This window comes from Copadichromis virginalis, linkage group LG15 (genome assembly GCF_057382275.1).
Source record: "Copadichromis virginalis isolate Kocher_CV1m ecotype Utaka linkage group LG15, C_Virginalis_male_GT1.1, whole genome shotgun sequence".
NCBI lineage: Eukaryota > Metazoa > Chordata > Actinopteri > Cichliformes > Cichlidae > Copadichromis > Copadichromis virginalis.
In genome coordinates, this window is record NC_140632.1 from 27529957 (window position 1) to 27545747 (window position 15791).

At 45.9% G+C, this 15791-nt stretch overlaps 1 protein-coding gene across 2 annotated transcripts; it reads left to right on the forward strand.

The window, feature by feature from the left end:
• Positions 1-2293: 2293 nt before the first annotated feature.
• LOC146692641 (MAP/microtubule affinity-regulating kinase 3-like) lies at positions 2294-13325 on the forward strand. 2 transcript variants are annotated; one of them, XM_085432760.1, is made up of 19 exons: positions 2294-2754; positions 3529-3717; positions 3796-3849; positions 4634-4682; positions 5078-5143; positions 5241-5311; positions 5416-5472; positions 6222-6356; positions 6458-6559; positions 6628-6747; positions 9192-9291; positions 9366-9478; positions 9550-9667; positions 9745-9935; positions 10066-10154; positions 10227-10499; positions 10708-10752; positions 10876-11253; positions 13059-13325. In XM_085432760.1, the coding sequence occupies exons 1-18, from the start codon at positions 2704-2706 to the stop codon at positions 11243-11245; spliced, it is 2193 nt and encodes a 730-aa protein (XP_085288886.1). In that variant the 5' UTR covers positions 2294-2703; the 3' UTR covers positions 11246-11253; positions 13059-13325. The 2 variants fall into 2 exon arrangements, with proteins under 2 accessions (XP_085288886.1, XP_085288887.1); XM_085432761.1 differs by lacking the exon at positions 10708-10752.
• Positions 13326-15791: the final 2466 nt, after the last annotated feature.

A 15791-nucleotide genomic window follows, 5' to 3' on the forward strand; every position in this document is an offset into this window, starting at 1 on the left:
CAGGTGGATTTCTAAAGCCAAGGTCAGTGCTGCTGTATACACTCTCAGATGGAAACACCGATGAATCTACAGATTCACAGATTTCATTAGACCATCTAAGTCTTTAGATTTTGTTGTTTTTTTGTTTTACATAAAAAATGTCAACATTTTATATTTTCCAGTGAAAGCATAGTGCAGGAACTCCAGCAACACTTAAGGGAAGATGAACAACTTTAATAATTGACCAATGCGTTTCAGCTTGTGGCCTTCATCAGGGTCATCACATTCGGCCACAAGCCGAAATGCGTTGGTCAGTTATTAAAGTTGTTCATCTTCCCCTAAGTGTTGCTGGAGTTCCTGCATTGTGAATTATTTCATCCTCTCCGTGCACCTTGGAACTAGGTGAAGTTGTGCCAGAAATTTTTGCAGTGAAAGCACAGTGACATGGGAAGATATTTTTCTTTAGTGATGTTACTGCAACAATCTCAAATACTTCTGAGATTTTATGGTCAAACTATTTGATTTTGTGGCCTTTCTCTGATGATGCAAATGTCAGGACCAAGAATCATTCAGGGTTAACAACACAGGAGAAAACAGTTGATGTAACTGTCCCTGAGACAGTTAAATAAAGGTGTTTGTTTTATATGTTTCTGTGATAAATTCATGTTTAATTTAGTTCATTTATTTGTTGGAAAGTGTTAAACATGTCTTAGATAAGATAATAAAAAGGATAACATTAATTAAAAACTTAAAATGAACTTAAAACTTAAAATACGTGATTACAAAATAAGCACTTTGTTAAAGCTGTAAAGTTTGTTTGAGGTAGAGTTTGTAATTGTCTCATGACCAGAGTTTAGCTGAGAGCACAACCATGGCATTGTAGGTCAGAACTAACATGGGTACAGAGCTACAGATGCAATGATATGCTGAAAGCGTTGCTGCTGAGTGTAGTTCACACCTTCTTACACATACTGATGTCGCAGAGTTTTGCTCAAATGGTCTGATCACATCATTACAAACGTGTGTGTTCAGTATTGAGTTGCTGTGTGTGAAAGGTGACAGCTGTGTTGGAGTTGTGTTCACATTTTTCCAGTGCAAGTGTGAAATGTATTTAGTGACTGAGTTTCAATTCAATTTTATTTATATAGCGCCAAATCACAACAACAGTCGCCTCAATGCGCTTTATATTGTACCGTAGATCGTACAATAATAGATACAGAGAAAAACCCAACAATCACATGACCCCCTATGAGCAAGCACTTTGGCGAGAGTGGGTAGGAAAAACTCCCTTTTAACAGGAAGAAACCTCCGGTAGAACCAGGCTCAAGGAGGGGCGGCCATCTGCTGCGACCAGTTGGGGTGAGAGAAGGAAGACAGGATAGAAGACATGCTGTGGAAGAGAGACAGAGATTAATAACAGGTATGATTCAATGCAGAGAGGTCTATTAACACATAGTGAGTAAGAAAGGTGACTGGAAAGGAAAAACCCAATGCATCATGGGAATCCCCGGCAGCCTACGTCTATTGCAGCATAACTAAGGGAGGATTCAGGGTCACCTGGTCCAGCCCTAACTATATGCTTTAGCAAAAAGGAAAGTTTTAAGCCTAATCTTGAAAGTAGAGATAGTGTTTGTCTCCCAAATCCAAACTGGAAGCTGGTTCCACAGAAGAGGGGCCTGAAAACTGAAGGCTCTCCCTCCCATTCTAATTTTAAATACTCTCGGAACAACAAGTAAGTCTGCAGTGCGAGAGCAAAGTGCTCTAATAGGGTGATATGGTACTACAAGGTCATTAAGATAAGATGTGATCTGATTATTTAAGACCTTGTATGTGAGGAGCAGGATTTTGAATTAAATTCTGGATTTAACAGGAAGCCAATGAAGGGAAGCCAATACAGGAGAAATATGCTCTCTCTTTCTAGTCCTTGTCAGTACTCTTGCTGCAGCATTTTGGATTAGTTGAAGGCTTTTCAGCGAGTTTTTTGGACATCCTGATAATAATGAATTACACTAGTCCAGCCTGGAAGTAATAAATGCATGAACTAGTTTTTCAGCATCACACTGAGACAGGATATTTCTGATTTTACAGATGTTGCGCAAATGGAAGAAAGCAGTCTTACATGTTTGTATAATATGTGCATTGAAGGACATTGAACGGTTCAGAAATACTAATGCGGACCTCCGGCCCTTCACCGCTGAAGGCCTCCGTAAACACTCCAGCAACAACAAACGCCGCCGCTCGGCTAACCAATCCTTTCGCACGCTGTCTGTAACGTCACATCCCGTCAGCGCGCTGGGCTGGGTTAGTCCTCCATCTTGGCTAGCGTAGCGGCTAACGGTGAGGCTGCCGTAGAGGATGAGGAGACCCTGACTGAACCGAACCGGTACCGTGTCCCCGAGCCAGAAGCCACCACACGCCACCGGACAGGCTCCGCGTACGCGCACACCCGGTAGTGCCGGGCTGCTAGCAGCTAGCCGCCAGCAAAGAGGAACTGGTGCTCCGGTTCCGTTCGGGTCGATGCCGGTTACAGAAAGCCGGACAAGAAGCCGAGACGAGCCAAGCCGGGACAGATAACCCGCCCGGCGTGCAGCCAGGACCGGGGCCGGTGATGCTGCGTGGGAACCTGCTTAGGTAAACTCAGGCTGACGTCACGCAGGTGTTCCGGAGCGGAGCGGGGGCTTCATGACCGAAACTAACGACCCTGGCTCACTGTGACCCTGGAACATGTCCGCCAGGACCCCGCTGCCCACCGTGAACGAGCGGGACCCCGAGCACGTGAGTGCGCGTATGTTTTTCGTTTGGAAAAGTTAGACAACAACAAACAAACAGATCAGTGAGTTACTTAGTTTCTAGTTCAGTTTCTATTTAATAAAACTGTTTGTTTACTGATAAATGTAAATAACATACTCGTGACTGCAGAAATCTGACCGCTGACCTTTGACCACTGCTAATATTACCTATATATGGTTTGCATCACGGGGTTACCTGAAGCTCAGACTTCATCATTAAATAGGTGAACATCCTCCTGAGTGAGCAGCTCCAGTGTTTCTAATGCCAAGAGACATAATAAAAACATCCCAATAAAGCGCAGATGTAGGTGCTGCGATGCGATATGGCAACCTTGCTTCTGTCAGTCTGCCCCAGGGCAGCTGTGGCTACAACTGTGGTTTGCCTGCACCAGTGAGTGAATGTGAGAGTGAACGAATAGTGGAATTGTAAAGCGTTTTGGGTGCCTAGAAAAGCGCTATAGAAATGCAATCCATTGTTATTATTGTTATTATTATTATTATCATCATCATCATGATCACTGATGTCATGTCAGTGAGCATGACGTTATGTCACTGGGCGCTGCGATGTCATGTTAGTGAGCGTTGATGTTATATCAGTGAGTACTGTGATGTTCTTTATTCTTCATCATTTTGACCTATGATTTTGGGATATGTCCACAATCCACTGCTACCAGGTGCTTGCTGGATAAAAGGGTTGGAACATGAACAGATACTTTGAGCTGGGACCATGCTCCATGCTGACTGTGTGTTTATTTCCCAGCATGCCTCGGTGGACGACGGGCGCAGCGAGGTGCCATCCCGCTCTGTCCGTTCCGCCCGCTGTAAAAACTCGTCGGCGTCTGGCACAGACGAGTCACCGCATGTGGGAAACTACCGGCTGCTGAAAACCATCGGGAAGGGAAACTTTGCCAAAGTGAAGCTGGCTCGACATATCCCAACAGGATGGGAGGTGAGATGAGTCCCGGGGACTGCTGGGAAATATCCCAGACCCCCTACAGAGCACTGATCACCTGTGTGTGTCTGACAGGTCGCCATCAAGATCATCGATAAGACCCAGCTGAACCCCAGCAGCCTGCAGAAGGTGAGCACTGTCACCTGACAGGAAGTAATGTGCTCACAAGTGTCGCAGCAGAAATTACACTGAAATGGTTCAAATTATTATTATTTAGAAAGAGTCAGGCTGAAGCAGAGAACGGTGTTTTTAGGTTTACCTGAGCAGGAAACATGAAAACACTCATCTGGAGCTGGTTTACTGACTCGCTGCTGAAGTTCAAGGAAAAACGTGTTTTTAATATGTGATTCTGCCATCAAATCTCAGCCTGTGCTTTGTGCAGACTACCAAACCTGTGGTCACAGATCATACATGCGTCCTTAGTCTGAGCTCACCGCTCAGAATTCACCCTAAAAAAATAAAGCTAGACTAACGTCTGACAGTAGCCCGACTCTGTGTTCTTAATGGCGCAGGGAGCTGACGTTCATCATAATTCACATCAAGATGATGACCTTTCACCTGGATGTTTTCAGGCTGGTCTGAAACAGTCAGGTGTTATAGGTGAGTTGACCTGATGTACCTTCAGTTGCAAGTGTCTGCGTGCTGCTGGGATGATTTTAATCAGGAATGGTTTTTACAGGAGCCGTGCTGAGGCATTGATGTGATTTTTAACGTTATAATTATTGATCATTGTTCCGTAATCACACAGCTCACTTTGAAAGAAATGGTTAGAGCGCTGCGTCATCTCTCACACGCAGCTGACCTCTGAAAGACAGGAACTTTGTTTCGTACCAAACTGTTCCCATCGTTCTTGATGACGTCTGTGATTCATCCTGGCGTTCCTGACGCTGTCTGTTTCCTGTCTGTGTCTCAGCTCTACAGGGAGGTCCGAATAATGAAGATCTTAAATCACCCGAATATCGGTGAGTACCTCCTCACGTCATCACTGCACCTGTGTGACCGACCAGAGTTGCTCAGATGCCATATTTGTAATTTTCCTGGGGTTAAACAGGTGAGGGGCAGAACCTCGTCACACGGCTGTTTCATATCACCTCGCTGCTTCTATCAGGTGGTTCATGACTTTGTTTTTCTTTGCTGCGATCAGTTTGGTTTCTGTTTCTGCTCTAAGAGCCTCAGTACAAGGGAAGTTCTCTGCACTGAGCCTGAGTTCAGTGCAGAGAACTCCCCTTGTACTTCATGGAAGTACAGCCTAATGGCTTCACGCAGGGTTCAGATAATGTAAGAGAGCGAGCTGAGCTCTCTTACATTATCTGAACCCTGTCTGTCTGTGTGTGTATACACATGTACGTGTTTGCAGTGAAGCTGTTCGAGGTGATTGAGACGGAGAAGACTCTGTACCTAGTGATGGAGTACGCCAGCGGAGGTTAGTTCTTCATATATTTTAAACCAATCAGAGGCTGGGACAGGTGTGACCTTTGAACCCTGTGTGTGTGTGTGTGTGTGCGCGTGTGTGCGCGCAGGTGAAGTATTCGACTACCTCGTAGCTCATGGTAGGATGAAGGAGAAGGAGGCCAGAGCTAAATTTAGACAGGTAACATGTACACATGCACACACTGCCGTTACCATGGTAACACATTGGCAGTACTATCCATCGCATAATACCCAAGTGTTTCAGGTCCGTGTGTGTCTCCACAGATTGTGTCTGCAGTCCAGTACTGCCATCAGAAGCACATCGTTCACCGAGACCTCAAGGTAACGCCCCGGGCGGTTATTCTGAAGCCCCACCTAAACTTTATATGAGAGGTCTGCAGGTGTGGAATCACCTTCACATCTGAAATTTAACGTTTTCAGGTGTTTTCGATTTCCTCTTCTGAAGTTATCAAACTGTATGTAAAAATGGAAGCAGCTCCCTAAAAGCTGCATTCTCTCTGATGTCTAGCATCGGGGGTGATTCTTCTGGTTGTGGAAAAGTGAGAAATTGAGCGTCCTGCTTGGTGATCCGTTTCCTGTCAGGTCCTGTTAAAGACGGATAAGAGCAGGAAGGAGGGAGGGTTCAGAGCGGGGCTAACATCGGACGCCCCTACAGTCATCGCATAAATTTAAAAACAGCAGGAGGATGAAAACGCTCGAGGCGTCAGACTAACTGCAGTATTTTTATTTTCTCTCTGGTTTTATTTTTCGTTTATTAGTGTAGGAATAGGTTAGCACTTAGCATTAGCTGCTCACCTATTTCCATGTTTTGATATACAGGCTACAGTCATGTACAGTGAGCCAACCACTCTGACTCTCCATGTTAGCTCCTACAACTGTATTACTACAGAGTGTAGTTACACACACACAAACACACACAGGCTGACTTTGAAGCATTGAGGTTTTCCTCTGTTTTAGAGAGCTGAATCCAGCTTATGTCTGCATTGTGCTTACTGTCACAATGCAGACTTCACTCCAGCTATAAACAGGCTTCCATGTGTTCCTAACAAATGGTCTCTGCTACTCTGCAGGCGGAGAACCTCCTCTTGGACGCCGACATGAACATAAAGATCGCAGACTTTGGATTCAGCAACGAGTTCACCGTTGGAGGAAAACTGGACACCTTCTGTGGGTCTCCTCCATATGCTGCACCTGAGCTCTTCCAGGTACGCACAAAGGTGTCTGTGGTGTGTGTGGTTTTCTGTGAAGCTGCAGAGTATAGAGTGTGTGTGTATTTGTGACGTATGCTTGTGCGTGTTTGTTTCAGGGTAAGAAGTATGACGGTCCAGAGGTGGATGTGTGGAGTCTCGGGGTGATCCTTTACACGCTGGTCAGTGGCTCTCTGCCGTTTGACGGGCAGAACCTGAAGGTGAGGAGCAGGGAGGTCTGAGGATGTCCTGCAGCATCAGGACATGACAGTGATTGGTGTGTGTGCAGGAGCTGAGGGAGCGCGTGCTGCGAGGGAAATATCGAATCCCCTTCTACATGTCGACGGACTGTGAGAACCTGCTGAAACGCTTCCTGGTGCTGAACCCGGGCAAGAGAGGAACACTGGAGGTGAACCACTACATCAGCAATATAATCAATACATCATCTGTACATAATCAATACATCATATATGCATAATTCAGTTCAATTCAGAGTGAAGGATAAACAGATGAAAACAAAAACATGAACTAAAAACCTATCGACTTGGACGAGGGTGCAGGAAGTAGGGCTGTGCGATATGACCAAAATCTCATATCCCGATATAAGAATTCTATCGTCCCAATAACGATATAAATCACAAAAATGTAACGTTTTCTGTAAATTCTGTGAATCTCGGGCAGCTCAATTTGCGTGAAGTGTTTCCAGCTGCGTGTCATGTAGCTGGAGTCGAGTGTTTTAACCGATGCATGAAACGATACATTTTTAGACACAAGTTGTAACGGCCACCGTTTTCTTTGTGAGTATTTATTACACGGCGTGCTGCGGGGAAAAGCCTGTTCTAACGTTTGAGTCTAAGGTCTATTTTTTAGCACCTGGCGGCTCTTTTTTACTTCTCATCCGTAAATAATCTGCTCTTTCACGTGATTCAGTTTATTTTGAAAAGTCTCAACAGGATCTTGAGCTTTATTGTGAAAGGTTTATGTGGAACATAAACAAGCGGACACGCGATGGTGTTACCGTCGTTGTTGCTAACCATAACGCATAAAAACAGGCGCTTGTCCGTCCGTAGTGTGGTTATATTAAATATAAGAGAAATAGCGAACTTTAAGAAATTAATATAGCCAAAACAGTGACCATCAAAACGATGAAAAAATATTGCCGTAAACAATTTATTTTGCGACACCACGAAACAAACGATTGTGTAAAATGAAACGATAGACGTTTTTATATCGTCATCCGATATATATCGTTATATCGAACAGCCCTAGCAGGAAGTGCACAACGCTGACTCGTTTCAGGTTTTTACTTTAAGTCTCTGAAGCCACCTGTGCATCTTTCATGTTTCAGTTCAATTAAATTTTATTTATACAGCGCCAAATCACAACAACAGTCGCCTCAAGGTGCTTGTAGACCCTACAATAATACATACAGAGAAAACCCAACAATCATATGACCCACAATGTGCAAGCACTTTGGTAACAGTGAGAAGGAAAACCCCCTTTTAACAGGAAGAAACCTCCGACAGAACCAGGCTCAGGGAGGGATGGGTGGAGGAAGACAGGACAAAGACATGCTGTGGAAAAGAGCCAGAGATTAATAACAAGTATGATTCCGTGCAGAGGGGTCTATTAGCACATAGTGAGTGAAGAAGAAACACCCAGTGCATCATGGGATTCCCCCAGCAGCCTACACCTATTGCGGCATAACTAAACAAAGATTCAGGGTCACCTGATCCACCCCTAACTATATGCTTTAGCAAAAAGGAAAGTTTGAAACCTAATTTTAAAAGTAGAGATAGTGTCTGTGTCCTGAATCCCAACAGAAAGCTGGTTCCACTGAATAAGGGCCTGAAAACTGAAGGCTCTGCCTTCCATTCTACTTTTAAATACTCTAAGAGTAAGTGTGAGAGCAAAGTGCTCTAATGGGGTGACATGGTACTACAAGGTCATTAAGATAAGATGGGGCTTGATTATTCAAGACCTATGTGAGGAGCAGGATTTTAAATTCTGGATTTAACAGGGAGCCAATGAAGGGAAGCCATTATAGGAGAAATATGCTCTCTCTTTCTAGTCCCTGTCAGTACTCTTGCTGCAGCATTTTAAATCAACTGGAGGCTTTTCAAGGAGTCTTTAGGATATCCTGATAGTCTATACATCTCTGTCCTCTGTCATGTGCTGCTTAATGTTGAAGAATCTGTCTTGAGGTGCGACTCGGTATAGATAGAACGGCACCTTCCTGTGGTTCGTGTGCTTGTCAGAAACCTGATTACCTAATTATGCATTGGTGTCATGAGCTGCTGGTTACTGTGGCAGCTTGGTCTGTTTTCATGTTTCCACTCAGTTTGAACTGAACAACGCGCACAGCTGACTGAACTTTAGCCTGATTACAGGAATCAGCTAATCGTGTGTGTGTGTGTGTGTGTGTGTGTGTGTGTGTGTGTGTGTGTGTGTGTGTGTGTGTGTGTGTGTGTGTGTGTGTGTTTCCCATTCTTACATATGATGAATGGTGTGTGTGTGATCACGGTTCCGTGAGCCTCCTTGAATGCTGGTTTGACACAGTTTGATCTTTAGCATCAGAAACATGATATCTGTAAAAATATTGGCTCCTTTGTTGCCATGAAATGTTTACTCTGTTAGTCCTGTGACATTAGCACAGAGTGAGATGACATCATTACACCACAGCTCAGGTCCCTCACACAGGACAACAATTACTGGGTCCTAGTCAATATAGCCATGATAAATAATCAGTACAGCAGTGATAGTGAGGGTACTAATTATGTAATTATCTGTTTATAATGACTAACCCTCACCGGGTAACACGTTACCTGAACGTTACGTTGTTTCTTTTATCAGCAAATCATGAAGGATCGGTGGATCAACAGCAGCTCTGATGAAGACGAGATGAAACCCTTCATCGAACCAGAGCTGAACATCAGAGACGAGCAGAGGATCGGTACACACACAGACACAGACGCACACACATAGACGCAGACAGACACACACTGACTGTCAGTATTGATCTGTCAGACCTGATGGTGGGGATGGGCTACTCCAGAGATGCAATCACTGATTCGCTCTCCAAGATGAAGTACGATGACATTACGGCCACCTACCTGCTGCTGGGACGCAAGACTGTGGAGGTAAGTGGTTACAGTGTTGACAGCAGGTAACGTTGGCAGGTGTAACAGGTGTAGCTGTGTCTGTGTTTCAGGTGGAGGCCAGCGACTCCTCCCTGCTCAAACCGCGGCCGTCTAGCAGCAGCCAGTCTCCGGCACACGTCGCTGCCCCACGTAGCTCCTCCTCCAAACAAAGGCGATACAGCGACCAAGGTAAACGCCCACTCCTACACTGGGACCTGGCTCCAACCCATGGCACACTAACACCTCCTTCTTCCTCTCCTCCTCAGTGTGTTCTGTCATGGCTCCTCCCACCAGGAGTCAGGCCACCACGTCAGCAGAGTGTGAGGTGAAGCTGGAGGGCAGAAGTCAGAACACGAAGTCCAGTCCTGTGGAAACAGGAAGTCCTCTGCTGGGGAGCGCCAACAACCCCAATGTGGCCGATATCCCAGAGAGGAAGAAGAGCTTAGCTACACCCCCTGTAAGTGACACTGCAGCTTGCAGATGAGCTTGTGTTGTGCTTTTCAAAGCTCATTTCCACCTACTGCGTCTCAGTTATTGGTTGATTATTGTCTATGGTCTTCACACTTTTCATTGGCTGTGTGTCACAGGGCGGGTCCTCCAGCATGACGAGAAGGAACACGTACGTGTGCAGCTCTGCGGAACGCCATGCTGCGGTCCATAACGGCAGAGACGGCAGGTACAGTCGCCAGGTGAGTCATGCCTGCTGATCCATACGCTTTGTATCTAACTTTTGCCATCCTCCACGCAGCGCAGTGACCACGCCCCCCCAGCGATCAGGGGGTGGAGCTTCCACTCACAGCGTCAGCAGCGGAACAACTCCTCCCGACAGGCTTCATTTCCCTCGGGGGACAGCAAGTCGCAGCACATTTCACGGTGGTCAGCTCCGAGAGAGACGCACTGCCACCTACAATGGCCCCCCTGCTTCCCCCACCTTGTCACATGACGCTGCACCACTTGCCCAATCACGGGCCAGAGGCTCCACCAACCTCTTCTCCAAGCTCACCTCCAAATTCACACGCAGGTATGTAACAGCGAGGCATCATGGGAGGTTTACCGGGCAGCTGACAGGGGGCGCTGTAACGACCAGCACCAGACCCTCCAGTGTTTTCTTCTTCTGCTACAACCAACTCTGCTTTCTTCCTCCCTTGCTTCCTTCTGCCTTTCCTTCTTCCTTTCCTGCTGCATCCATGTCACCCTTTTGCTCTTGCTTCCTGTGTCCTTGCTGTCAGAGGGATCTCAGAGCTTGAGAGGAATGGCAGAGCTGAGGGCTCCAGGTGAGTCAGATGATGTCATCATCTCTTTATTGTGATTGGTTTGGAGTGTTGACGGTAAACACAGAGACGTTCCAATCAGAGAGCAGCATGTTTGTCAGCTGATACTCTTCTGTCCATCTGCAGCCGTAACATGTCGTCGGAGCAGAAAGAGGAGCCTGCGTCCCCCGCTGCTCCTCTGCTGAAGGATGCCAAGCCTCGCTCGCTGAGGTTCACGTGGAGCATGAAGACCACATCCTCTATGGAGCCACTAGACATGATGCGCGAGATCAGGAAAGTCCTTGATGCCAACAACTGCGACTACGAGCAGCCCGAGCACTTTCTGTTGCTCTGTGTCCATGGAGATGGCCACGCCGACAGTCTTGTCCAATGGGAGATGGAGGTGTGCAAGCTGCCCCGCCTCTCACTCAACGGCGTCCGCTTCAAACGGATTTCAGGAACGTCCATCGCCTTCAAGAACGTTGCTTCCAAGATCGCCAACGAGCTCAAACTGTAGCCGCGCAGGTACGTGCGACCTCATTGGCTACTCAGGGCTTGCAAAATCGCTAGCCCGACGTCCCGGGGCTAGCAATTTTTCCAGTCGGGCTACCAAAATCTATCTCTTCCCTGCCCGTCGGGCTATTGTAGGAAGGAAAAATATATGTCAATGCTTTTGCATTCTTTCGGAAATGTAGCTGGGTAATTATGTCATTGGCATCGATGAGCCACTGTCAATATGTGACATATTGAAATCGCGTTTGAATTTGCGCTTGTTTTTTGCTTTCACTTTGCAATCTCGCGAACTGTGTATAGAGAGCGACAGTACTGATTGGTGAGTGATGATAATTTGCGCACTATGCAAACATGACAAGGTAAATCTCCCGCCGCAAGCTTAAACATGTGAGAGGTTGATCGCGCAGAATCGCTGACCGTTGTGTGTGTGTGTGTGTGTGTAAAAGCAGCAGGATATATATTTTAGTTCTGCTGAGCCAAATAAGACAGGTCAGGGTGAAGAAGTGACAGCCAAAGAAAAGCTTACCACAAAATGGAAAAGTTATGACAAATCAGACTATAAGGCGAAAAGAAAGTGCAGCTTTATGGTTTCATGGACAAAATAATTTCTGTGGCTGCAATATGACGAGCTATATAACCAGGGCTGCACATAAGTGGTCCGCAGGTGCGCATTCGCTGTCAAAATAAAAAAAAAACGCGCACAAGATATGAAGTTGCAACGCGTGTTTGCATACATAAGATTTTCTGGAGGAGGACAGACATTTGTTTAGAACTCTTAAAGATGTCGAAGAAGCTCCCTTAAGCAATTACTTTGGTGTTCCTCCACCTCCAAACAAATGTCAGAAGGAGTCCGAACAACAAAAGAAGCGCGTATTCTCAGAAAAGTGGTTGCAGGAGGTGAGCTGGCTTCAAACAAATGATGAACGCACAGAGATGTGGTGCGGAATGTGCCGTGAAAATCCCACTCTAGCGGACTAAAACAGTGCTTTTTATATGGACGCAAACGCGCGTTTCAACTTCTTATCTGGTGCGCATCTTTTATTTTGACAGTGAATGCGCACATGCGGACCACTTATGTGCACCCGTGTAAATAACATAATGTTCTGCCGGGTGTGTTGTTGGTTTTCTCTCGATTTCTGAGTCGACAAGTGCCTTTGTTACTGGGACCAGTCATTTTAAGAAAGGCCCCCATTAGAACCCATGAGAAATGCAAGAAATGCATTGCTCAGTCTGCAATATCTTTCCCAGAACAAACACCAATTGCAAATAACATACTAAAAATAAACCTGAAAAATCTGTTTAGAACAGAGTACTAAGAGGGAACTACCACTGGCAAAATTTAGCAGTCTTTGCAAACTTCAAAAAGCAAATGGCCTAGATCTTGGTTCCACTTGTCTCTTACCCGTGACTTCAGTGGAAATTTCAAATTCAGGATCTGACACAGACGGATTCATGTCCTACACAGTTCTTACAAGTTCATAGAAATTTCTGTTCAATTAGAACCAAGTATTTGAGTTGATGATTGTAATTTTTATACAATGTTGTAATTTGTTTTTCAACAATTTTTTGATTAATGTTTTGTTTCCTTTACAATATTATACTTTAATGTATAATATTGTAAAGGAAACAAAACATCAATCAAAAAATTGCTCTCTTTTTTATTCGGGCTACTTAAATTTATTTTGGGCTACCAAAAACTGAAGAGTCCCTGCCTGAAGGGCTACCAGGGATTTTGAAATTTTGAGAGTCCTGCTACTGATTACTGGATGCTGATGTCACAGGTTGCTCTGATGATGATGACCTCTTTCTATGCACAGGGTTTCCTGACATCCTGTCAACAGCAGGGTCAGCAGTTTGTCACTGCTCCGGATCAACAGACTTGACAGCTGCAAAGCATCCTGGGAAGACATAGGAACTGTACTGCTGTTTTATTTTTGAAAGAGCCTAGCCTGACCCCTGGAGCCTGGCAGAGAGGGCGGGGCTTGTGGACAGTTCAGTGTTTGTGAATGTAGATATTTTCATTAGTTTTGTACGTGTGAGCGGTCAGCTGGTTCACCTGTGTCTCATTAAACACCTTGAACGCAGCTCAACTTCCTGTGTGGCGTCTCTGTGGAGCTAGAGGAACCTAGAGGGGCCACACCCCTGTCTCACTGTAAGCTGAGATCACATGACAGGCCTGTGTCTCGATTTAAAGGAGCCTTTGTTTCCTGCTGGTTTCCAAAATAAAATCTGCTGAAAACCCTAAGAGTAAGTCCAGTCCTGTGGAAACAGGAAACCCTGGGAGTGTTTCAAACGGGTGTTGGCGCTGATGGAGGCTGGTGGGCGGGTCAGGATTCATAGCCAGTTCATGGTCAGAGTGAACATTTTTCTTTAACTGAGATGGAAAGGTTCACATCCTGGTTAGAGCAACGCATGTCATGCACATCTATGTGACAGCGCAGCCACAGCTCTGACCTGTACGTCCAGGTGTGTCATGACATCTAGGTCACAGCTCACTTCCTGTAACCACAGGAAGCCCGCCTTGTGGTTTTTAGCCCACGTGATGTTCAGGGGGGCATAAGGGGCGGGCGGAGCCAGATGAAGTCCAGATGTGCCTGCAGACTGAGCTCAGTCGTGTTTTCAGGTCGTTTTCGAGCACCTGGAGTTCACTGTTGGTCTCCATAGAAATGTGAATATAATCTCACCTGGATAACCTCAGCAGGAGTCGAAGATAACGGTACGTGCACGCTTTGTACGCACGACTGAGTTAAATAAAGATCCAGCTGTTGGGTGGTGCTGGGCGAGTGGGGGTGTTGTTATGCCGTACCACAGCGTACCTGTTACATCATCTCAAAGGTGGAATGTTACAGGTTAAAATCTCGGTTTGTGTTTGAAGTGCGTCTGAAACGAACTGCCACCGCTGCGTGATTAGCTGCATTAATCCTACCGACTGGGGCAGGAACACACATGCATTTCCTGCTTCAGTACCACTGGTCGGCTTGCGGTGAGGGGGTGGAGTCCTGTGACTCTGTGGAGGGTCAGCTGGATGTAGCTGGTGACCGTCAGAGAGATGGAGGTGCTACTCAGGACTTAAAAGCAGATGCCAATCAGGGAGCAGATTAGGCATAAAGTGTGCGTGCAGGGTGAAAACTGTGAACTCAGACATGCACAGCAGATTCTTGCTTCACAAACACTGGAAGGGTTACAATGACAACAGGGTTACCCACACCCTGCTTACTGGGGGAAAAATACTGTGTGTATCTGACACGGGGGAGGGGATGTTATGGCGTGGGCTTTGGCGTCTCAGCAGTATGAAGTATAGAATAGAATAATCCTTTAATTGTCCCACAAGAGGAAATTTGTTTGTAACAGCAGCCAGAAAGACACATATACAACAAACAGTACACAGAACAGAAACATACACAATTTTTCTTTCATATTTACATCAAGGACAATGGTTACTATAAACAGAGTACTGTAAATTAAATCAAATTAACTACAGATAAGAGGCAAACCAGGTTGTAGTGCGAATCGGTTGATTAAATTATTGCAGTTACAGTGCAGATGTAAACATCTATGATTGTTGGGAGCAGTTTTGATTGTACAGTCTGGCAGCTGCAGGGAGAAAGGACCTGCGGAAACGCTCCTTCATGCATCTAGGACAGGGGTGTCGAACTCCAGGCCTCGAGGGCCGGTGTCCTGCAGGTTTTAGATATTATCCTGTTTCAACACACCTGAATCAAATGATCCAGCAGTGAGCCTGTGCTGTCCTGTAATTTAGCCATTTGAATCAGCTGTGTTGGATTAAGGACACATCTAAAACGTGCAGGACAACGGCCTTCGAAGCCTGGAGTTCGACACCTGTAATCTAGGATGCAGCAGTCTGTCACCGAAGGAGCTCTGCAGTTCAGCAACATTTACATGCATGGGGTGGGAGACTCTGTCCATCAGAGATGTTATTTTGGCCAGAGTCCTTCTGTCTCCAACCACCTGCACTGGGTCCAGGGTGCATCCCAGAACAGAGCTGGCCGGTACAGAGCGGGGTACAGAGCTGTACTCTCTCACACTGAGCTCCACAGAGCAGATGATGGTGAGCAAAGCAAACTGTAGCAGCAGCCCAAGAAATGAGATTTTCATAAAGTCAGTGAGCTGATCTCAGGCCAGCGGAGCAGCTTTTCACTGATTAAATCCAAACAGGAGCAAAGAGCCTCAAACCAGCAGCAGCTGAAACACAGCATGTGGTCCTCAGGAACTCACTGAGTGCAGAGGATTTTCATCCAAGTATTGAAAACTTTACATTAAAGTGTTTATATTTAAAACGTGTTGTCTGTCCAGTTACTTTAGAGCCTGTAAAAGTAGAGAACTGAGTGTAAAAAATAAAAAAATAAAAATTTCTGAACAGTTGGTGCAAAACTTTATTAAAGCTGAGAGTCTGAAGTTCACTTACAGACGAGACGGCAGAGTGAAGGCCTTACCTTTACTCCAGGGAGAAAACGGTTCCTTCATCAAGTCCAAAATTCCTCCATCCGCACAGTCACACACCTCCTGACACCATCAGGAATGCCCAGCTG